General features: G+C 42.1%; 4 protein-coding genes across 5 annotated transcripts in view; 1 reads left to right on the forward strand and 3 right to left on the reverse strand.

The window, feature by feature from the left end:
• The window catches only part of LOC108085134 (outer dynein arm-docking complex subunit 4), a 178,414-nt gene that overhangs the window by 42,273 nt on the left and 112,152 nt on the right, over positions 1 to 23,989 (reverse strand). The gene's annotated exons all lie outside the window — the stretch shown is intronic.
• dany (distal antenna-young) lies at positions 5,087 to 7,088 on the reverse strand. Its single transcript, XM_017163500.3, has 2 exons — positions 5,833 to 7,088; positions 5,087 to 5,774 (listed from the first exon to the last, which is right to left on the reverse strand). Exons 1-2 carry the CDS (start codon positions 6,038 to 6,040, stop codon positions 5,167 to 5,169), a joined length of 816 nt encoding a protein of 271 aa, XP_017018989.1. The 5' UTR covers positions 6,041 to 7,088; the 3' UTR covers positions 5,087 to 5,166.
• The window catches only part of LOC108072216 (uncharacterized), a 63,077-nt gene continuing 46,734 nt past the window's right edge, over positions 7,647 to 23,989 (reverse strand). The window contains exons 5-9 of the mRNA XM_070283590.1: positions 22,010 to 22,116; positions 20,020 to 20,193; positions 15,315 to 15,469; positions 14,955 to 15,234; positions 7,647 to 9,640 (exon numbers count right to left, since the gene is read on the reverse strand). Of these exons, the coding sequence (XP_070139691.1) occupies positions 8,074 to 9,640; positions 14,955 to 15,234; positions 15,315 to 15,469; positions 20,020 to 20,193; positions 22,010 to 22,116 (2,283 nt within the window). The 3' untranslated portion in view covers positions 7,647 to 8,073. The remainder of the gene's footprint in view (positions 9,641 to 14,954; positions 15,235 to 15,314; positions 15,470 to 20,019; positions 20,194 to 22,009; positions 22,117 to 23,989) is intronic.
• Snp (Snipper) overlaps positions 9,516 to 23,989 on the forward strand; it is a 102,019-nt gene continuing 87,545 nt past the window's right edge. The window contains exon 1 of one of the 2 annotated variants that reach the window (XM_070283591.1): positions 9,516 to 9,656. The gene's annotated coding sequence lies outside the window, so the exon portion shown is untranslated. The remainder of the gene's footprint in view (positions 9,657 to 23,989) is intronic. The other variant, XM_017181732.2, reaches the window with a different exon arrangement.

Here is a 23,989-nt window from a genome sequence, read left to right on the forward strand (position 1 = left end):
CGAAGTTAGCTTCCTTTCTTGTTAAATATTAAAACCTTTTATAAAATTCTCATGAAAACCTGTTCTTCCCAGTACTAGTCTCCGAATTTATCCTTTAATCACAGTTTAACGATGTCATTTTCGTCCCTTTAAAGCCAAAATTAGTAGAGACCTGACCAGACCTATTACACTCCACTGAACTGAATGTAAAATTTGGAATATTTCTTGCATCCCTGGTTCCTGCATGCCCTTAAAATGCAATTAATTCGTTATAAAGTTTTGGCAATAGTTTCGGACTAAGCTTCGTTCAACATTGAGCCCCCCGAATGGACATGGACAAGTTTTTCAGGAGGGGGCCCGGAAAAACAGTTATCAACACCAGGATCAGGCGCAGGACCTGGCAGGGGGAGAGCATAAAAGTGGGTCAAGTTATTTTCAACACTTAAAATAAACTCTCCTGCTTTGGCTCTCCTCTTTGCTCTTTGCCAAAATGCTGGCCAGCATTTTCTTTTGGCCGCCGCCCCGCTTTCTGGGTCAGTTGTGCCCACCCCCAATTTTCCAGCCCCCTCTGTCCCTTTCCCATCCCCGCATTGTCATCGCCGTCGCCTCGGCGCATAAATATAAATTGTATTGTTTCAAAAAAGTTTTCCCACTGAGTTTCTGCGGCCAGCGGAAAAAGTAGTTAAAGTTTTGTTTTCGCCGCTAGTTTATTGCGTGATTTCCTTCGCAATGACAGCCGCTGGGTGGGTTTGGGGGTGGTTTAGGTGGTGTTTTTGGGTAGCCTTTGGCGCGGTCTGAGTGGCGAGTGATAACTGCAGGGAGGCCAAGGAGAAGGTGGCACAAGGCGAGAAAACATTTCGTCCGCCACATAATTCACATTTTCTGCCAGTGCATTTGTGTGTGCGGCTTTTAACAAGTTGTGGCTTCTTTTGGGAAATACCAAATGAAATGGAAGCGGAGCGAAAACTCGAAAGAAACTTGCGGAATTCTCATTATATAATCGGATTCCTTCAACAATGTGATAAATATTTTGATTGTCTTGAAAAAGAGAGAGAGAGAGAAACTGATGGAATTGGGTCTAAAAATTTGCAAAAGATTTGCTCTTAATTTGTCAGCTGATTATAATGATTAATGAGGGAAAATATAATAAGAGAGGGTTCTGTAGGTTAAAAAGAATAAGAAGGCTCTATTCACTAACCTTTAACTCAAGTTTAAACATTAATAAAAAGGTTTATCATCTCTGAGGACTTGCTTAAATATTTTTATTTTTGCAATCACCCTTTTAAACTTTCTGCTCTTTGCTATAATTTCCTTGCCTTTCCTTTTAAATGTCCTTCCAAATTGCCAAACCAAAATCTGTAATCGAAACCCCCCAAAAAATATAGTTGCTATTAAACGTGATTGCTGAATTTTTTGGTTATTTTTTGGCGCACTTAACAAACCGAATAGCAGCTGGTGGCAATGGCTGCCATATCTAGGTGATAGCACCGCCTCCGAGTGCTCGAGTACCTTAAAGTTAAGGGCACTTGGGGCGAGTTTACAATTCCGGCAATGCAAGTAAACGTTATGCACGTACCGCCACGTGACCGAAAGTCAAAGCGGCAGGGGGCGCGGCCATTTCCACAGATCGCCGCTTTTCCATTCCGAGTCCTGCAGCGTTCTGGCATTTCTAATTGCATTTTTACTTAGTGCCCGAGTCAAAAAGTTTCTTCTTTCAGCAAAGAGGAGCGAAAAGTGAGGGATCTGGAGGAAGTGAAGATGGTGTTTGGCGGGGGAAGCCCCGTGCGTAAAGTTTAATTAAACGTGGTTGATTTATGACTTGTTGGGCATTCGGCTTCTGCCGGCAGCTGCAACCGCAATTCCAATTCCGAAAACCTAATGCGTTTATTTTCGGGGGTCCTTTTCGTGTGCGAAAGGAGGCGGGAAGTTTTCGACCCTATTTCACGCTTTTTTACACTGAAAATAAGATAATTTATTTGATTTAGTGTGTATTTCTTTGAACACACAAAAAACCCAGGACCACTTAGAACTTAAAAGAAGTACTATATCCCCCACTTGTGTTTATTTTCTCTTTGTTAACCCTAATTTCTCTCACTGCACCTCTTTCCCACACTGGACATAAAAGCGAATCACCTTTATGGCAGCTGCAGCTGTGGTTGTGGATGTGTGAGGGCGTTGGAGTGCCGCCGCGCTGCAATATGATTTCCGCTTCCGTTTCAACACACAATTTCGAGCACCTTGCCAACGTCGCCATCTTGGCCCCGTGTTCCATTAAGCGTTTATTGTTTTCGTGGCCATTAAAGTTGCATTTCCCCTCCCTGGCAAAACCCACACCCAAGCCAAAAGAAGGAACTTCAAACGGAAACTGGGAACTTTTCCTCAACAAGTTCATCATGAAAGTTATTGGCACACGAACAGCAGGTGGGATTGGGGAGGGCAATCTAGGCGAAAATCCCAGGGCTTAGGTTTTTCTCGGGGCCGCAAATCAGGTCAGGCCACAAGCACAAATCTCTGGCTCAATCCATGCTGAAAAATATTCCACGATAATCAACTTTGATACACGTTTCCAGGAGAGAGCGGTGCCGTCGTCGTCCTGTGCCTTGTAGGCTTTTCCGCCCTGCCATGCATTAAACCGCCGAAAATGATTGGGAAAATCGCAAAAGAAATCCGGAAAAAGGCCGGCGCGCAAATCTCCCTCTAACATCGGGGGCCAAGGCGAAAGTCCTTCCCCTCTGTCGCTCTCTGTGGTGCTGCCTGTCCCTTATCCATATTTTTTATGGCCTCGAAGGAAAATGGAAAAAGTTTATGTTAAAGCCACTCGCTCGCCTCCGTCGATGAACTGTGTGTGGATAATCGCGAGGCCGGTTCCTTTGGCCATATCTAGTGGCTTAACCGAGGCCCCTTTTGGCTGTGGTTGTGTTTGTGGCTGGTTAGGGGGGGTCTTTGGGTTGCTCCTGGGTGATAGGTGCCGCCTAGATGTGGGCCAAGTTTAAAGGGAACCGCATATCCTGGCATTCTGGCTCCAATTAGCAGGGTCAATTATGGAATTTAACAATTTAATTGCTTGAAAATTAATGGAACTTTATGGAATACTTTCTTAAAAGGTTCCGGTATCCTACAGATCTCTGAAGCATCCTAGATGGCAACAGAAAAATAACAAACACATATTGTAAATTGTCATAAAACTTGGAAGCTGATTAATTGCTTTTCAATATATTTCTCCCTCTGCTAAAAATACTATCTCTGCTGGTTACTCGACGATAATTAAAAGACATAGCACTGTGATTGCTTCGACACACTTAACAAAGTGCAATCAGTGGAAAATCTGGAAAAAATATATATGAAATTCCTGTCTAACTGAATAACCCTTGGCAGTGCAGACAGCTTCTCCAATTGCTTTTGTCACAACACACTAATTGGTCGGATTGGTTCCGACAATACGCGAAAAATTAAATCCACAAAGTGGCAAGCAAAAAAAAGAGAAACTCTCAGATACAGATAGAGATATGACCGCTGCCCGACAAAACACAACTAACAGTTCACAGTCCACTTCATCTATAATCCACTACAGAATCATTTTCATAAATGCTGATATATATATACTAGTAGAGGAAAAAAACGTCAATATATTTCATTTATGGCCACGTTTTGCGTTTATTTTTTTGTGCGAAAATGAATTTTTACATTTAACATGACCAATTAATGTGCGGCAAAGCCGCAAATAAAACCGCTTAATTACGTGACACGGCCAAAAGGCAGACCAGACCCGACCCGGCCGGAGCCAGACAGACAGGCTGCCCACAAAGGCCAGGGGAATGTCAGGGAGGGTGAGCTGCAAAAATTTGCATGACACGCATCGAAATGAAATAATAATATGGTTAATAAAGCCAGCCGCATCTGATTCATACACTCTCCACCCTGGCCACAACTCCCTGCCCAAAGCCAAAGAGACAGCGTCAACCGATTCCCGACCAGAGCCCTGATTCTCCCGAATCCCGAATCCGGCTCGAGGCCAATTATCGCACTTATTTCGCTGCTAATTAAAATGCAATTATTTGCTTTAAACAACATAATCCCATTGACGGCCGGCATTTCGTTTTATTTGCATATCGATAAGGCCCCGAGAAGCGTCTCTATTGGGATCAACTTTAGGTGGGATTTTTTCAGCGGATATTTTGCGGAATATTTTTCGTTTTAGCTGGTGTTTTCTTAATATCTTCTGAATTGATTTATAGTAAATTGATTTTCCTATTTATTTTCAATATAGCTTTTTTATTATTCTAAGTATTTTCTGGGTGTTCTAATCTTCCTGCAGAAGTAGGCGCAGCTTCATCAGTTAATTCTGGAAATAGAATTCGATTTTTAACCGTAATTAGCTTTTGTTTTATTTTGTTTTAGAGCCCACCAGGAAATATATCTTTGTCATTTTCCTTATTGTTCTCCTTGCTGTCCTCCATGGGCTCTGTCTTGGCCAAGGCATAATTGCAGGACATTTTATTCAAACCTTTAGTTGGCAGAAGGTTTTTTGAAGCCTGCGACTGAGCAGTAGGGGGATCCTGGGTATTCTTATAATTTTAAAATAAAGTATATTAATTATCAGGCAATGGGTTTATTGTTGTATATTCATAGATAACTGTTATAAACGTTGAAATTCAGATGCCTTTTACTAAAACATTTCTGAAGCTGTTTATTTTTTGAACATTTTCCGAATGCATAATGTTTTGCGTAGTCGCTATTATTGCATTTAGTATTTGCAGACTTACATTTACGTTGGTATTAACCGTTTTTAAAGGAATTAAATTCCCTGTACTACGCCTCATATTTAGTTTTCTCTTCGTGCGTTTCTTGTAATACCAAAATTCTTATTCGAAAACAAGTGTCCACAGTTTCTTTTGGTAGAATGACTCCACAAGTTTACGGAAAAGTGACCAGCCATGGCTGGACAGCTCAAGTGTGACCAAGATTGGACTAATCTCTGAAATTCTAAGATAGAGATGAAAAGACATCGCATGCTTTTCCATTTAATATTCGGTATTTACTTTCCTTAAAGTATTTTTTTAGTTTGTTAACATTAAACCCAAGAAAACAATATAGGGAATTAAATTAAATCTTTAATAATAATGCCTTAACAATTCCTTAGCAATAGACATTTTCTACAAATAAACCGCCTAGATCCCAGCGTTGTAATCACAACTCCACTTCGTTCTCCGTAAAGCCATCCTCATCGTCCTCGGCGGTGATGTGTAGGCGCAGTGGCGCCTTGGTCTTGCTGCTGCGATTTGGGCGCAGCTGCCGATGTCTGGGACTTGCAGTCGTTCTCATCAGTCTGGTCACCAGAGGCTTTGATTTGATGACAGGTGGAGCCGCGCTCTCTATGTAGTGACCCCCGTTGGCGGCCACATTGCGAGCCGCCTCGTCCGCGTAATCCCTGATGATCTGCCACAGTGGCTGTGAATCCGATTTGCCGCGGGCACGAGCCTGCAGCAGGGCAGCCGTGGCGATCAGGGTGAAGTTCATGATGCCGGCATTGAAAACTTCCAACCATCCCAGAACCTGTGAGTCGCCGTCCGTAGAATCAAACGAAGGCAGTGGAAAGGGCAGAGGAGGTGGCACGGGAGGGGTCACGGTCACGGAAGGAGCTGCCTGGACATGATTAGATCCCACAGTATGACCATTGTAGTTTCGCTTTTGAGGCAACTCCAATGAAGAAGACGCAGCAGTAGCTGATGCTTGGGTAATGGTTAGCTGCGGCTTGGCCAGGGCAATGGCCAGAATCGAGGAATAACCATTGGCAGCTGCAGAGGAATATTCTTGTAAGAGTGGAGATATTGTTGCACCGAAACCCTAGCTCACCTGGAGCAGGCTGCTGCACTGCCTCGCGGGCCATCCGCTGCTCGGCTCGCTTGACCCAGCCGCGCACCGTGGACTCCGGGACACCGAGCTCCCGGGAGATGCCTGCCTTGGTCTCACCACCGCGGATGCGGGCAATGGCTCGCTCCTTATCGTCCAGCGAAATCTGCACCCTGGGTCGCTTGCCGCGTGGCACTCCGAATCGCTCCATGACACGCGAAAAAAAAGAAGACAAACCGTTGGGAACTTGAGAAGAAGAACCAGGAAAGATGGGAAGCCAAAGAACTTTCGACTGCTTTTTGGATGTTGAGATTTCGACACACAACACTCGCGTAGCTCTGCTCAGCTCGACGACACACGGCGTTTGACAGGATTTGAGAGGTTCGTTGGCCAGCTTTGCTTTCGGCTGCTGCCGGCTGACGTTTAAAGCGGCGATGAGGTGCTTTTCTTCGCGTTCCCTTGCGTTGGCAACATTCTTCCGCCTTTTTCCTTTACTTTCTCACGTTCCTAGGTTTAGCTTTCCCTTTCTCCATTTTCCGATAGCTCTTTTTTATGGCACAGAGGTGCATTTTGCCGCAGAGCTGTCCACTCTGGCGAAACGAAGAGATTTCCCGTGAAAGTGAAAGCCATTCAATCTCAATTTCTCACTTTATTTATTTTCATACTTTTATTTATACATTTAATTCTGACGTACACTAAAATATGTGTCCTAATTTCCAAGTATTTCTTCTTATTTGTTTTAGGGGGTAATTTCTGTAACATTTCCTTGGTTTTTCTGCGGTTTATATGTTTCATCGGGGTTTTTACATATCTTATTGGGGGTCGATGTACCTTAAAGGAGTCTAAAACGGGCTCTGTGTGGGGGAGTTTTCTGTCAACAATTTCTTTTTTCGTGGAATTAAGGGGAATCTGGTTTCTTGACAGCTCTGCCAACTCTCTTAGATTCTTAAGAACCTACTTCTATATAGACTTACACTCTAGAGAACCATTTTCTGGTTGCAATTTACAATTTTCCGTTGAGAGAGAGAGAGGGTTTTCTCTAAAATTCCCGCCACAATTCGGGGCCTTCCTTATTGGGGAATTTTTGGTTTTATGGTCTAGGTAAATCTATGTGCAAAAAATATACCCTATGTATTGTATATATCGTACATTATATACATATGCATGTATATATGTGTATGTATGTATATATGCCTGGTTTTTGCTTGACAATTTGCCAATAATAGTACAATTTATTCGTATTGTTTATCATCGATATAATAACTAATAATAAAAACCACCAACAATTGTTTATTATTATTATTATTACTTTGAATTAAATGTTTTCATTTTCGCTTTAGTTTTTTGTCATTTTTCCTGTCATCGTCTCTGTCTACCTTAATTTAAAACTATTCGCTTTATGCCGCTTTTAAAGTATTTTCCTTCTTTTCCCTCGTTTCAACAATTATCACGTGACAATTTTCCATGTTTTTTATTATTAATTTATTCATTTTCTTTGTGTGAATGTGTGTTTTTTAAAAACATTTATATGTTTGTGAGTTGTTTATTTTTTTAATAGTTTTTATCGTACAATTATTTGCAATTAATATTCATTAGAGATGTCACGTAGAGCGAAAGTTATAGACTCGACTGGGCAGAGCTACTTACATAGTTATAGAGGGGTTTTCCTATTCAAAATTGAAGTGTATGGGAAAAATTTGAAATTTTAAATTTTATTTAAAGAAGGTTTCTAAAAGAAGAGTTGGCAATGGTTTGTGGCAGTGCACTGGGCGGGGACTCTTTGTAAACCCCAAAGGTATTTTATTCTGCATTCTAATATGTGTTTAAAAATTAAAAAAAAAAATCTTTGCTTAAATTATTGAAGGAAAAGATTGTTAGTTCATCTAAATTCTCTATTGTATTTTAATATTTAATATTTTAAACACAAGGAAAACCAGTTAAGTTATTGATTTTAATTCAAAATGTTTAATTTGTATTTAAACTTAAATAAACAAGATGCGTAAAGGCTTTTAAAGAAGTCTTTGATTTTGTAAATAAATTATTATAAATATAAATAAATTATTATAAATATAAATTAATCATATAGCAACTTCTTTCATGCTTTCCTAAATTCAAGAACAAACAATGGCAAGTCTAAAATATTCGCCACTTAAAACACGTGTCAAAACTTCACACAAAATTCTCTTTTTTGGGGCAGAACATTTGCAAAAAATATCCCTTTCTGAAATGTCCACCAATTGATCCTTAGTAATCCTCTTCCAGGTGATGCCTGCCCTGCTGCTTTGGCGACCTCCTGCACATCCTTCGCAAGATGGCAAAGAGCAGCGCAAACATGAGACACAGCCCCGCCGTTATCAACGCCAACTTGCCGTAGGGAAGCTCGCTGAGATCACGCCTTAGACAGATCTCCGGGGATTCGTCGTGCAGCACCAGTTGCCGGTACTCTCCGGCATGATGTAGCAGACCCAGTTGCTCCAGATTCCACTCGATGTGCCGCGTCAGCTGCGACAGCGTGGAGGTGTGCGTCACATTCGGACAATTGGCTATGCCGTTGCAGAGCAGATGCCGGGGAATGCAGACCTCGGTGTCGCCGGGACACCGGAAGTCACAGCCGCCGTCCTGGAGCAGTGAGGCGGCCAGGCTGCCGTCGGGATTGCGGGGCAGGTGGAAGAGCTCGGTCCAAACCAGCCGGAAGATGTTGCGTCCCGGCTGACCGTCGCCCGTGTACTGGATGAGCACGGGCAGGGGCTCCTGATCGGCGCCCGTGGCCCCCAGCTCGGCTGTGGTCAGAATGGGCAAGTCCCTGGCCAAGGATATGTTCTCCGGACAGACCACAAAACGAGGCTCCAGGCGACCCGCCAGATACACTTCGATCTTGGCACTCTCACAGCTGCGATCTGCAAAGCGAGCCTTCTCCAGATTCAGCCAGAGGTCCCGCTGGGCGGCCACCTTCAGCTCCCAGATGCACTTCTCCCGCCGATAATGATGCTCAGGCGGAGCCATCGGACCCGACACCATGGCCAAGGCCTTCTTGTATGGGAAGACCAGTTCCCCGTCCGGCGAGGGTCCCAGGGTAATGGGTCCGCACAGAGGACCATGAGCGAACTCGTAGGTGGCCTCGAACAGGGGATTCGGATTCTTAAAGTACGACGTTATGGCATGCTGGCCCTGCACAATCATCTCCAGATTCATCTGGTCCGCCGAGGAGATCACCCTCACCGCTCGCGGTATATTGTCACAGAAGCAGGCCAGGTTGTTCTGGTACTTGTCCCGCTCCTCCCAGATGACCAGCTTATCTACACGCTCCTCGTGACAACGAGTGCAGGCGTTGCTATTGTACGGCAGCTCCTTGAAGGACACCGCATTCACCTCGATAATGGCCCGGGCATAAAGCCTTCGATCCGTCACAAACTTGTATTGGCAGCGAACATCACTGCCGCCCGTTCGCTTGAAGATGAGGGAATTCAGCGGTGAGCGGAGGCGGCCGCCAGGATGTTTCCAGGCATACATCACCTCGTCGCAGAGGGTATTGGGAACCGGGTCTCCGAACCGCGTGTTATTAAAGAAGTCGTAGTGCGCCCAGTAGTACAGTGAGCTACCGCTATAGCTGCCGGTTTTAGAGTCGAATTGAACGTACAGTGAAGGACTAGTGCTCACAAAGTCCACCTTTTCCATGGGCCGCGAGAAAGTGTCGCAGAAGGTTTTGATAATCCTCGCGGGATCCGCGTGATCCGAGTCGTAAATTGTGAGTGATTCGCCGCAGTCGCCTTCGTATTTTAATATGGGAGATTCAATGCGATTGATGCGGAAACTGGAAGGAGAAGAGGGTGAGTTTTTAAATACTTTAAATACTAAATGAAAAGTAAATATAATCGTACCCTTGTTTCTGATATTTAAGTTCAATTCTAATTCTCTAAAACAGACTTGAAGATATCATTTCAACCATAATCCTTCCCTATTTCCCTAAACTTAAAACAAATTTAATCCGGCATTTTTTTGTGATAAACATTTCCCCGTGACAGTGTCGCCTCTGGTAAACACCTCACTCTGCTGCTGGCGGCTGGCTCTTTGCCAGGCCACAATTCTGGTCGCGTTTGTAGGTCCTACAATTTAATATAAATTCCTGCCAGCCAACAGGTAAATCTCGCCAGCGTCGCCATACACACGTAGCCTCGTTAAGGATTTTTGGGGTCGCGATGTGAGTTGCATTTTGAGGCCTTATCCCCTCTTCCATTCCCCCCTCAAATTGCATTCCAAAAAGTAGTCAAGGATATTTGAAAGGAGTTGATGTGGAAGGCCAATTTTCTGCAGTTTTCCTGCATTACGCTGCCAGTTGATGGGGGATAGGTTCGAGTTGGGTCAGTGGAAAAGCGGAAAAACTATATTATAATTAAAGTCAACCATAAATGGATACAATGTGCAGCTTTTTCTCATAAATAAATACCTATACCAACATGTAATGTAATATTTTTCCACACAAACCACACAGAGAAGACCTCGAAATGACATTCACTGGAGGGACGCCCTCCTTTTGACGAACTTATACCACAAATTCCACAAATTGTTATATAACTCGTCGCCTGTTTAGCCCTTTATGCATATATATCCCTCTATATAACCGTCATTCAGAGTGCGGTGAATACAGTCTATGCAATTACATTTTGGCTCTATCCAAAAATATGACATAATACAACATTTTATTAACTCACACAAAGTTGGGGCGCAGAAAAAAAAACGAGAGAGGAAAAAAAATAAAAGGCAGACCGAGAAAAATCACCATCATCAGCAGTTTTGAAAGTGGGGGGCGGTGCAGGGGGGTGACTGCCACGCCCCCTAATCTGGCAGCAGGCAGCAGTGTGGCACAAATTTCATTTGGTTTCGCTCTTGTTTTTTATGCCCGTGAGGGAGACTCTGCCTCACTATTCATAATAGAGGAGCAGAGTTACTATATTTTTTTGCACCGACTCTGCCGCCCCTCTTTGGTCCCCCAGTTCTTGGGGAGCCCCTCTTTGGCGCTTTTGGACGTGCCCATAACGTTATTCACGTACGCGTCGTCGAAAAGTAAGCCCCGACACCCTGCGGCATGTCCTCGTAATCCGTTTGCAGCCTAGCCCAGTTCCAGTTTATACACAGGGGGAATTTGTGGGTAATTTTAGGGCTTTTAAAAGGGTATCTAAGATCCTTTTTCAAGTAATTTTCTTAAACTGAAGGCGAGATAACTACATTTCTTTAGCTAAAACAAATTCTACAAATAGTAAAGAAGCATTTTCTATACAAAATGCTAACTCTAAGGTTGTTTTCCTCAGTGCAACTCCTAGTTCCAAGCGCCCAGTCCGAGCTCTCCGTTATGCTGACTCAGTGGGAGAGTTTATCCGTTGGGCAGGGATGGCCGGGGTCGCGGGGGATTGTTGTCAACTGGTTAGCCTGGTTATGTGCATATGGGAGTCGATTGGTGTCGTGGCCAAAAGCCCAGAGCGTCAGTTTATGTGGCCATAAGGCTTATAAATAGCCCAAGTATGTGCCGTGTCTTGTGCATTTCAAGCGGATTTTTGTTACGTTTTATGTACGTTCTTTTTTTTCTGGCAGCCAATAGAGCCTAAAGAAACGGTTCATAAATGGTGGCATAGAAAAAGGTAGTAGATCGCAACAATTGATTTTTATTTTAGGTATTTGGGAAATTGTAAGGGGAAGTGGGTTTTATTGGTAGAAAATAGAAAAGCTGGGTATAGTAAAGCTTTAATCCCTACACCCCCAAGTCACTAGAAACTAACGAAGAGATGTAATTGAAAATCGGAAATGAGAGTGGACATTAATGCACCATAGTAACACAATCTAAGGGATAATGGCGGACAAAAGCAGACGCTGATGAGTTGTTAGTAGCTAGTAAAACTAGTACATAGTCCTCGCCCCCCCATCGAACAACATTCACAACATTATTGGGGAAAAGTGTGTGTGCTCTGAACAAGCAAATGGATTGGACTGCCGAAAGGAAAACTTAAGTGCAATATACTCAAGGAGCTGTAGCAGTTCAGCATCTGGTCAGCTCACTCGGAAAAAATCTCACTAGATAGTAGAAAGTAGTAGTAGTAGGTAGTAGGTAGAGGTGGCTGGTAGACAAAGACCGAGCAAACAAAAAACAGCTAAAAAAAAATAGCAAAAGCCGAAAGCAAAGCCATGACATGTTACTTAAATGAGCAACTTTGTTGGAAACAATGTCGACAGCGTCTAGACTCGGGGACTCGAGACTCGGGACTTGGGACTTGGGACTCCGGCGGTGGTCTTGCGACAGGCAGCAGCAGGACAGCCAGCAACTCCTACTCACATTCTGGCGGGGAGGGAGGTAGGACAGGACGCACTAGAGGGAGGTGTACGAGGTAAATGTAAACTGACAGCTACGAAGAGGACTGCGAGAAAACCTTCCTAATGGGCTGCAATTGTTGGTATATCCTTGCCAAGGAGCCCCTAAAGTTTGCTGAGGAGTTTGACACTTCCTTGTGGTAAATTTATCACTGAGCTTAGCTTGGGATATTTGTTATAATATATGGCTTAATTAGAAAATTACGAGGGTGCCTTTAAAAAATGCTAAATAAAGCTTAAAAGTATGCTATAGTATTTTTTTAGTTCCATTTTTAGGTTATTTAACTTCTCCATAAAAAACTTCTCTCCAAATAATATTTAAATATTTTATTTCCTCCTCGTGGCCGTAATATTTTATCATCTACAATTTTTGAGTAGCTTCTACTAATAAAATCCCTTAAAATTGTATTTAAATCAGTTTACTACATACTTTAAGGTACCTTTAAAATTAATTTTAAATCTATAACATTTTCTAGAAAAGAGCATTCAAAATTTTGCTATCCTTGAAAAAGTCCTTGCCTAACCATTGCTTTTATTGTTGTTGTTGCGGCGGCCGTTAGCTACAACTTGAGTGAAGTTGGCAGGAACAACAAGCCCAGCAACAATCCAACAACAAACCCGAAACAACCACAACAACAATGGCAATAACAACAACTACAACTAAAAAAGGCAAAAACTTGGCCAGAAAAGCAGGAAAAATGCTACGTGTGCTGAGCTGTGTGTGTGTGCTAGAGAGTTTCCCCATTGCATTTTTCGTCTACTTTGAACTTTTCCCTTTCCCCCCCGAAAAACAAAACCCGACGCATCGCCGTGGCTTTCTCCCTCGATTGCTTACCCTGTTCGGTTGCATTTTGTGCACTGTAATCACGCAATCATGTTGCCCACTTCTGAACTCTTAATGGCAATCGGTGTAAACGTGCGCACAACTTTTCCACCAGCCACCCACAGCTTTTCCTTTTTCCTCCTCCCGTATTTTCCACAACAACAATGAGTTTGCCCTTGCAAACTACCCCTCTCTCTCTTGGCTGTAGGTGGACATAAATATTTATCTTTTGGCAAGAACTTGTTTGATATTTTAAACCCCATCCGCTGCCAGTGCCGCCATAGCCCCGATCTCGTCGAGCTTCTCCATGTGCTGCTCCTCCAATGATGTTTGCCCCGTACACATCGTTTTCTTTAGCCCGTTCGCCAGGCAAAAACTTGGCAATGTTCGGTAACAATTTCTGCATAAATTACACAGTAGCAACATCAAGCGGTTGTTTTGGTTCTTCAGGCGGCTCCTCGACGGAGGCGGAGGAGTGTAGGTGCTCCGGTATCCAGAATTGTTGCGATTGCAGCTGGATTACCCGGACCGAACTTGTGTAAATGCAGGACATGAGATTACAGCGGAGAAATAGCATAAAAGGAAGTGATTTGATAGAAAAAAGGATTACATGGGGTCATAGTAAGAATGGTTTTGTTTCTAAAACCATTTCTCAAGAGATTAAGCAACAAATTCTCCTAAAAACATTTAAATAATCCTGAAAAATGTTTTTAAAATATTTAGAGAAGGAATATTATCATCTTAAGATGTTTTAAACATTTCTAAACTTATTTTAAACTTTGTAAAATAATATCTTTGTTCAACCCTTAACCGCTTGTTTACCACTTGACCAACTCAAAGCCCTAAATTATGATTGCAATAAGAGATCCCTTCCGACTTGTCAGGCTTAAAAACTTCCGGCTTTATCCCATTTATTCCTCGCAGCCATCAATGTGCCCTAAAAGTGTCACAGGGAGGAGAGCCGGAAAACTTTGCCATAGTCTTTGGCCATGCAAAGCCAAAAACCGCAGCACAATAAAATATTTCGCAGGGCGTCGTCGTCGGCGTCGGCGTGTGGGAAATGCAGTGGAAAATACTCAAAATGAAATGCACAATCAATGCGACACTTGGCCAAAAAGTTCCAGGCACTTCTGCCGCATTCCAGAGCACCGAGGCACACACAAACAAAGTAATATATATATATTTGGATGCGAACAAAGAGCAACTCCGACTCCGACACGTTAAATTAAAATGTCACATAAATCTTTGCGGAAAATTTCATTAAAATACGCTTACAGCATAGAAGGCAAGCCCGAGGATTGTCCTGCTCAAAGGAGGGATGAAATCGGAACTCGGAGCAAGTGCGAACCGCAAAACTTTGCACTTGTAGCTCGAAAAGGCCGGCCAAAAACGGACTTCGGACAGCGGAGAGGGATCAACTTGGATAGTCCTTGTCGGGGGAGGTCGGATAACTGGTTCAAAAAATGGAAATTTTAATGGAAAAACTTGCAAATGCAAAGAGGCGGCGGCGGCAAGTGGTGACCTCTCTCCGATCCAGGGAGTGATGAGTTAGGACCTGTTCTTTGTCGACAGGACAATTTAAAAATAGAATTGGAAACTTTTCTGTGATATTTCTGTGATTTTTGATTAAAAGTAAAAGTTGGGAAAAGTTTTAACAAATATTTTTGATATTGAACTGGTGAGCAGCACCTTGATTTTAAGGAAAATAACAAAAGGAAGCTTTCTGGGATGATTTATCATTAGAATTATGAGGATATTTTGTTATTAAAGAAATTTATTAAAATTAATATAACCCTTCTTAGCCAAATTCTACTCCCAATACTTCCTTTTAATTCCGTGTTAAATTCACAACTCGGACTCTGATGGAAAACAAATTCCACACACATTACCTCCATCGATTCATGACGGATGCCCAATGAAAATGCATGGAATTCTTAATGCCTACCTGGGGAAATAAAGGCGCACAATTTCGCCGACATGTCCTTTGATGTGATAACTGCAGGAGGTATTCGGCGGATACCAGTGGGCGATGCTAAGGAAGATGCCCTCGCTGGCGCTGCTGTCCTTTAGCGAGTCGGAGCTGAGGAGCCAGTCGCAGACGCCGTGCTTGATCCCCGCCGTCTCCACATGGCCTGGCCAGTTGCCAACGTTGAAATGGAAGCCCGTATTTAGCAGAGGGCCCGCCGGCGATGTCACAAACTCCACATACATGTATTGTGATGTGCCTGTTCTCGTACGGATATGCAAATTGTTTAGGACGGGGGTGTCTCTCTTCTGGCCAAGTGTTATCCCAGCAGTTACTCACCGATAATGCTGAATGGGAACTTGCCCAGGCCGCAGAATTTCCCAATCAGCGGGGAGTGCTCGTCGCGTCCATCGTACACCGCCAGCCAGTCGTAGGGACAGTGCTCATTACCGGAGCCAATTGGTCGGATGGGGCAGGTCATCACATTCTCGCATCTGCAATTTGACCAACAGCTTCATTACTATCTGGTTCTGCTCTTTGCTCCACTTAGGGCAGCGCGTCGAAAGGGTAAATTAAATTAAATTCATCCGGCGACGACAATTCAATCATAACAAAAAAATATCCTTGTAAAAAACTGAACAATTAAAAAACTCACGTTCCACAAATAACGAAGAAAATAAAAGGCTGCTGCTGCTAAAAAAAAAAGAGTCGGAATGAATAAAGAGCAAGGCTGGCAATTGAATAACTGACTGAGTGGTGAAGCTTTTAGTGTCTGGCGGGGAATCTGTGAAAAAATGTGACTGAAGCAGGGGCGGTGTCATCAGGGAGGGGGTTAATGTGTACAGCATGTGCTGTGTTTTTTTGAGAATATTTATGAATGAGTTGATAAATATAACTAAAAATGAGGGGAATAATATGCTAATAGGTTGATTAAATTCATATAAATTGAGATAAGAATATTATGGCATAAAAATATTATAGTATAGAGCTCGTAAAATAGGCTCAACCGTTTTGATCATTCGGTTTCTTTCCTAGTTAAAGCGACAAGAGACTTAAGAGGGTCTCCTTCTTGCTTTCGTTCTGTTATGATTGCTCTCAATTGTGTTCGAAATACGAAACTCTCAGAGAGATCAGAAAAAGCGTACAGTTTCAGCTCTTCAGAGAGATAGAAAGATTGGAAAAAGGAAGATCTGAGACGTTTCTTTGCTTCCGTTCTCAATCGAATACTCGGGTAACCCATATGTTGCCAAAGAGAAACAACCTTTCACTCTCTTTTGTGTGATTTTTCTAATCAGAATCAGAGTAAAGCACATATTTGTTTAATACCCAACTTAAATTTCCACATAATTTAAGCATTTCGAACTTGTCTCAAAGGAATTACTTAACTTTTCTCTCGTTTTTTCCCCTCAAAAATGCTTTTAAATGGACTTGAATAAATGATTTGTGAGCTTCATAACTAAAAGGAAGCCCCAGCTGCCGCCGCCCATGGTCATGACATTCATTTGCACTTTGCCAGCCTGAGGAGGAAACTGGTAAAAAAAAAAACACAAAGTTTCCGCAGCAGAATGAAGAGCGGAAAAAAATGGCAACGGAAAATCCAAAGCGTCTGTTTTGAAGCCTTTTCTAATTTCTTGCACCGACCGGTCTTCGTTGAGAGGATGCTTTTAATTTTTTGCCGGTCAGAGTCGTCTGGTGGCTGGTCGGCATAGTATAACCCTGACTGGGGCCAGACAAAGTGACCTTTGTGCCCGGCCATTGATGACTGGGATGCTGCCCATGTCCCTGCTTCCTCCGTCGATTCACAATTTTACTTCTCGCCGGCGGAGCAGACTGATTGGCGGGCAGTTCAAAAGGCAAATGGAATGCCGCCTCTGACTCTCACCTGTGCGTGAACTTTCTAATTGAAAGCTAACTTTGGCAATTACCAACTGAACTTTAATCAAACGGGGACCGAGTCAAAGGCAGTTGAATGTGATTTGGGCAGTGTAACAAAAATAGCAATTTAATTGACAGTTCCATCGAGCCTTTTTCCTCTATCTCCATCCGGTTTTTTGTGTTCGCTGGAAAGTTGGGAAAAGAAACTTTTGGGCCAACTTCTCTGTATCTATAGCCATGTATATGTAGCCGATAGATAGATAGATTTCTATTAGCTAGTCAGTTCGTTTCAGTCAATTTAATCACTTTGTCAGCAAGTTTTCCCCGGAGTCTGCAAAGAGCTAATCCAACTTATTGATAATAAATGCGCTGCTGGGCCGAAAGTTGATTACAACGGACGGAGACTACTGTTTAGTCTGTAGGGGAAAAGTTTGTTTTCTTTTTTCTCTCTCTCTCTCTCTCTCAGTTCACAGGGGGAAAAAACATCAACTGACTGGTAATAATTTTGGCATATTAAAAAACTTTTTTACTCAATGACTTTTGCATTTGTTTGGCAGCCGGCCCCAAGCTCAAGTTTTCTGCTGTGATGGCAGAAATATTCGCTAAGAAATTAGGAATGTTGTTGCGGGTTGTACTCGTATTTTTTCTTTGGCTCTGTTTTTTGACAGCCGCCAAAGGAAAAGGAGCGACTGCTGCTGTGCAATAAAATGAAGTGATTTATAAAATAGCAGCCACACGAGGCAAGTTTCAGCTGACTTGGCATCCATTTTCAGGGGGGAGGAACAGGAACTGTAACTGGAGTTGCGAACCAGGTCGGTCTGTGGGGTTTTATGAACTGGATTTATGGCGGATTTATACAAAGTTAAGGCGGATTATGTAGATTTTTAAAGGGTGAGAGAGGTGTGTACTTATTGATTTTTACAAGGAATTGGCGGGGTTTATTGTTTTCATTTCAATTAAATTTATTTCTTTTATAAAAGATATATATTTATGTTAAGTAGCTTTTAATCAAGGAATCTTTCTGTGTATTCCCGGGAAAGCACCATTTAAAATTCCAACTTGCCGCCATGATTAGCAGCTCCTTGCCAAGGGCCTGTTTGTCTAATCCTTTTCTGCAGACCGAAAGTAACTTAGACTTGCAAATTAATACACACTTAAGGGGGATTGTAGCCCCGAGTTGGCAAACCCCCCGCTGAGTCCTCACCCCCTTCCCCGTTTTTGGCCTGAAAACCCAACTCAAAGTTGGCAGGCAACTTTGACATGCGTCTTTCGTGTCGCCTTGCCTTGCCTTGCCTCCCTCTTTGGACTTTTCAAAAGGTAAATATTCAAATTGAATCTATAAAAATAAATTGAATGTTGCTTATCTAATTCCGACTTGCACGTGCTGGGATGGGAACCTTCTCCGACTCTGACTACGACTTCTCCTCCGCCTCCACCTCCGATTCCTCCTCGAAATCGACAGTCGATGCTAAGGGAAATATGCTGACTCCCCGCATTTGCACATCAAACAAGCTTTAAGATACTACTTGGCCACTTCTGCCGGCCATTTGGTGCTGGGAATGTGCAAAGTGTTAAAGGCTGAAGGTTTTTCCCACCCGACCATAAAATCCCTGGCCCCAGGAGGGACTCTCAGACTCGGGAGTCGGGGCAAAGAGCTTTGACCTACCCTCATTACCCCGGGTCCAGGGGTCCATGATAAAGCAAATATATTTTGTGAAAGGTCATTTCGGTTAAGCAAATGTAAATTGTATTTGTCGCGGCAGAGGCGTACGATGGCGTGTCCAAGGCGTATTTATGGAGGCAGTCATAAAATATTTAAGCTCTGATTTAAGCCGAAAATGGTGGGCAGGTGAAAAGCCTCAGTCAAGGGAGAATCGAGTTGAATGGTAAATTGGGAATTAAATTGGAACTTAGGTCAGGTGGGTTTTAGTTTGATTTTAAAATGGAAAATTTAGGGTAAAGAAGGGTTAATTTTTAAGGTTTCTATTAAAAACCATTTAAATGTGAGCCTAAAGATATTTTATTTTTATGAAACAACTTTTTTTTAAATGTTAAAAGCTTGTAAGATTATTTAAAAATATTTTAAAATAAATTCCCAGAGTATAAACCCCTACCAAAAATGCATGTAAAATCTCCAGCTTTAAGGAATATTTGAATAGCTAAAGAAGAGGATGGCTGGCTGCTTTTCTCCACTCTTCCTTCGACAATTTCATCATTTTGGCATTAATAATACAAGTCAGCCATGACTGCATGCTGCAGGGATATTACCGCCGACCCGCCCTCCCCATTTTAGCCACAATCGAGGGCAACCTCACTCAAAACGTAATCCTTTAGCCAATTTTCCCAGGCACAAACACAGAGAGAGCGGAAGGGGCAGGGACAGATGGAGGAGACAGGGACCCCGTTTCGGATTCCGATTCGTAGATTCCAAAAGTGACGCATACAGATACCCGTGGCTGCAAGGACATGTCGCCAGCGTTTTCCAGCAAATTGGTGCCAATTTTTGCGACGAACGCTCTGTCAAATTGTCATTGTCAGCATGCCAAATGCATTACAGCAACAACAAAAAGAGGAGATTTTTCGGCAAAGTCTGTCCGTCTGCCAGTCGCTGTGTCTGTGTGGATTGTGCAATCGGCGTGCCAAAATGACAAATTACAGGGTGTTGCATTTAACACTAATTTCGTTCCAAAAAAACGATGCCAGAAAATGGAGGTGAAAATAAAATTTGCATAAAGGCAATTGCTTTTTTTAAAAAATTGCTCTGTGGGTTTTATAATTTGTGGAAATAGTATAACTTTTGATAAAAACAAGCTAAAAGAGTATAATTAGTTTTAAAAATCAATGTAGTTGTATTCATTGAGTTTTTAATGAAATTAAAAGGTTTTGCGTTTAAGGAATAATTTAATTTATATAATGATGTGTTTAATAAGAGCATAAAATCAAAGAAAAAATTCTCTTAAATTTATTTACACAAAAACACATTAAAAATGTTATAAAGCATTATAAAATTAGTTTTCTTAAGCTATTAAATAGCAAATTAAATAACTTTAAGCCTTGTACAAATTTAAATTAAATACTTAATCCTTCTACATATCATAAATAATAATTAATAATCAAACACACATCAAATAAACGTAATTAATTTACATTAATTTATATTCAAACTAACCTCTGGCCATCCACGGCGAACTGCTCATTCTGCAGATACAATTTGATGTAAGGCTGACGGGTGTGCAGCTTGTAGCGACAGTTGAGGGCCCGGGGATATAGGCCAGGATATGCGGGTGACTGGACATAGCAGGTCTGCAGGCGACAATCCCGATACTCACGCTCGCAGTAGGATCTGCAGGAGGAGGGGATAGAGAGAAACACAATACAAAATCATCGAATTAGAGGCATGGAAATATTTAGTTTAATTTGTTTCAAATTGGTTGTATCACTCAACCCGCAATAAATGTTTTTTTGGCTCCCCCCCAGAAGGCATCCTAAACGATTCAGGCAACTTTTTGGGTCTGCCTTTGGGCCCATTCCTGAAACTGCGTCAAGGAAGCCAGAAAATTGTGTTCACTGATTTGGAAATTTTCTGTTCACTCGCTTTTCATTTCTCTGCTTGCTTTTTTTCGACAACCGAAAATTGTGTAAAATTCTCATTCTTTTCGAGTTTGGTGCGTATAATTTTCAATTTGGTTAAGTAAAACAAACGGAAAATCATTCAAAGGCGAAGCTAGCGTAAATATGATTACCATTTTTATTCCCTTTTTCCCCTCAATCTCGTTCTCATTCTCGTTCTCGTCCTTGTTCCTTTTCTCCAACCGCCTGTACTCTTAGTCCTTGGCAATTTGCTTTGGTTTTGGCTCCTCAATTGGGTTTGGGTTTTAGCTTTGGTGTCGATGCGCGCGTGACCGCAAAATTAGCATAAAAATCATATTGGCCATGTGGGCACCACCAGGGGGGGAGTTCGGGTATTTCGCCATCTCCCAAAGGGGGCAGGATGTGTTGGTCGCCTTTTGATGGACTCTTTAAGAGCCAGAGCTCTCTTGATGCTATTTAAAGTCGAAAAAGATTGCCAGGGAATGCGCTATGAGGGTCCTCGAAAGATGAAGCAATTCAATAAATTGAATTGAATTGCTTTAGATTGAACAGATTTTTAATAAGAGCTCTTGGCTTTTGTATATTTTCTTTAATTTAGTTGTTAAATTGAAGAGAGTTTGAGAGTCATTGAAGTTACTTGTATATTTTTTGAAATTTTTAAAAAGGAATTTAAAACAAATTGGAAAAGAAAATCTTAGATTGTAAATTCTAAATTCCTGCGAATAAAATTAAACATAGATCTCAAATACAACAATACAAATTTAAAACCAATTTTTAAAGACTTGAATTTCTGGAAAAATATTACAATTTCCCTGCTTAAATTTCTGCCTCTTCAAATTCAATTCAAAAATTATTTTTATATTTTTTTTGCTCTACCAGAGATTATATTGCAATTTATTCCCAAGAGACAGAAAAAAGTACGCCCCCTTGAAAACTTTATGTTCACAGAGACTTTTCCCATTCCCAGGCATCTGCATACACACGAGTATATGCACAAATATCATTTGAGTAAATCTAGCAGGTTCTCCACCCTCTTGTTACTTGCAGCCAAATCTTTGCTTAAAACTTGCAACTTATTTTATTAAGATAAAAGTTAGGAGGCTCTGGCAGCAGAATGAAAAGGAAAAAGAAACGTGGCAACTCCAAAACGAGAATCAAATAAAATTTAATGTCTGCAAAGTTTTATATATTTTTTGTCAGAATGAAATCCTTGCCATGCCTTTTGGGCCACGGTTTCAATTGCCGACTTTTTACCAAAAGAAAAAAAATAAGGAGAAAAGCAAGAAGAGAATCCTTCAGGCATAAGCCACCTCCTTTCCCTGCTTATCCCGCGAATTTTATGCTTTGCCGCAGTGCAGAAAGCACAAGTAATTCAATTTAATGCGACCTTCTGTTGCCCGTCTGGCATATGATTATGAAATGTGCAGGGATACGATCCCGAAGCCTCCTCACTCAATATTTCAGTAATAAAATTGAATTAACGCCGCCGAGTTTGGGTTATAAAAAGAACAAAATCCCCGGCGAAAAAAAAGGGGGAACCATGTTTTGTGAAAGCCATTTATACTCACCCCTGGACAACTTCGCCGCGACGATTTGGATATAATTCCGGATGTTGGCCATATCGCAGATAGACCTCGGTTTGCTGCTCGGCGCGTGAATCGAATGTGAAGTAGGTCTGCAAGGGGAAAAGAGAAAAGAAGATAAGAGAAGTGTAGAGAAAGGGAGGTAGAGTGAGCGTGGGATGAGTGGACAATGGCGGAAAATCACGTATACGCAGTGGGCCACCCACCGCCTGCCATTGTTACTGATGAATTTTGTCAATTTCCCTCCCAGCTTGGCACGACGTCAGACAATTGCGTGTTTCGCTAGCGGATCCCGCCCTCTGCTCCCAGCTCCTTTATCCTTCCGTTGAAGCCCAGCTTTCATTCCATGGCCTGCCACATGGAAATGTGCAATGTCATTTGCCCCTGCCACCCACATCCACCCCATGCTGGCACACAGGACTCTGAGCTTCTCTCCCTCTCTCCCCATCGCCCAACCTGTTTGCCAGGTTCACAGTTGCTGTTGTTGTGGCTGTTCCTGGTCCTGCAACGGTTGCCGTTGCCTCATCAGCGCTAATGACGTGCTGCAGTGACGTAGGCAGCCGGCACGCCTCCTTTTCACCTCGGCAACTGTGGGAAAATGGCCAAAAGAAACGCAAAGAGGCGGAAAAGTTGGGGGTTTTTCAAAAGGGTAACGAACTAAGATGAAGGGGGAAAAAATATTATTCTGCATAAAAATGCAGACAAATAATTAAAGCAGACTCAGAAAGGGGGATACATTTTAAACCAAGTTAATTTAAGAATTTTCCGAAATATAAAATAAACAGGTAGACTTGAATTTAAACTGATAAACTAACTAACTAACTAAAATATTGGAAATTGTTATTCCAAATCGGAATTAAAATGATAGAAAACAATAAATATTTGTCCTCCAACAGATTCTGAAGTTAGTAAAAATATCAACAAATTTTATTTTAATTACAAAAAGAAAAAAGAAAAAAAAAAGTTACACTTTAAATATCGAAAACTTAAAAATTCCTCATCGAAAACGATAAATGTAAACTCAAGCTAATATTTCAGCTAGTTTGAAATATTTTTGAATATAACAACCCATTTCACACCCCCCAAATCAATTTCAAACGCTTCCGTAAATAAAGATTAATTATCGAAAAATCCGATTACTCCGCCGAATTAAATTACCAATGCGATTGGCCAAAAACCACAGCATATAATTAAAGCCAATTCGCCAGTTTTGATTCGATTTAATCGCTAATCGAACTCCCTGCTGCGCCATTCCCCAGAAAACATTCATTTCAATTACGGATATCGACGGGTAGTCAAAATTATCGGAACAGAAAGAGGGCGATAGCCGCAAAAGCGATTTCCTTATTCCGTTCACCTGCCGCAAAGTCAACGTCATGGCTATCAATACGACCCCTCTCCCCTCCTCTGGCTCTTGCCAGCCTTGATGGCCACATAAACCTCGTTGGCCATTTTCCATCCATCCGGGAGGATAGCCTACCCGGCGGATGGATCCCCCATTTCAGAGGGGAGACAGACAGGTGGGGAGCTACGTAATGCACATGTCAATATTAAATGCGTTACCGGCGTCAATGACGTTAGCGCCACTTAACGATGTGAACAATGGCAGACGCAGGCTCGTTTCGATTTATCCAGATGCTGCTCACGTGGATATAACATTCTGTTGGGTGGAAAAACCTGCAACCCTCTTGATACACCGAGAAAAAGTTCTAGAGAAAATGCAAGCTTAATTGCTGAGATAAATCTGGATAATAAGCAAGCTTTTTTTTACTGTTAAGCTTGAGAATTAGTTTATAGAATAAAGTCTCCCCACTTTCTCTCTGTGTAAACTCCCCTGCATCGAATATTTTCCAACGAGGGACCATCACTGATCCCGCTTCGAATGAATATGATGATAATGATGATATGATGCCCATGGTCGTCGCCCCGTTAATGTCCTGACAAATTTGCGCTCGAATAAATTAA

Source organism: Drosophila kikkawai, chromosome 2R (assembly GCF_030179895.1).
Source record: "Drosophila kikkawai strain 14028-0561.14 chromosome 2R, DkikHiC1v2, whole genome shotgun sequence".
In the NCBI taxonomy this organism is placed as follows: Eukaryota; Metazoa; Arthropoda; class Insecta; order Diptera; family Drosophilidae; genus Drosophila; species Drosophila kikkawai.

Excerpts from the sequence above, each read along its gene's own strand:
- dany (XM_017163500.3), bottom strand. The coding sequence starts at position 6,040 with ATGGAGCGATTCGGAGTGCCACGCGGCAAGCGACCCAGGGTGCAGATT. Across the intron at positions 5,775-5,832 it reads AGTGCAGCAGCCTGCTCCAG|CTGCCAATGGTTATTCCTCG; the intron begins GTGAGCTAGGGT and ends ATTCCTCTGCAG.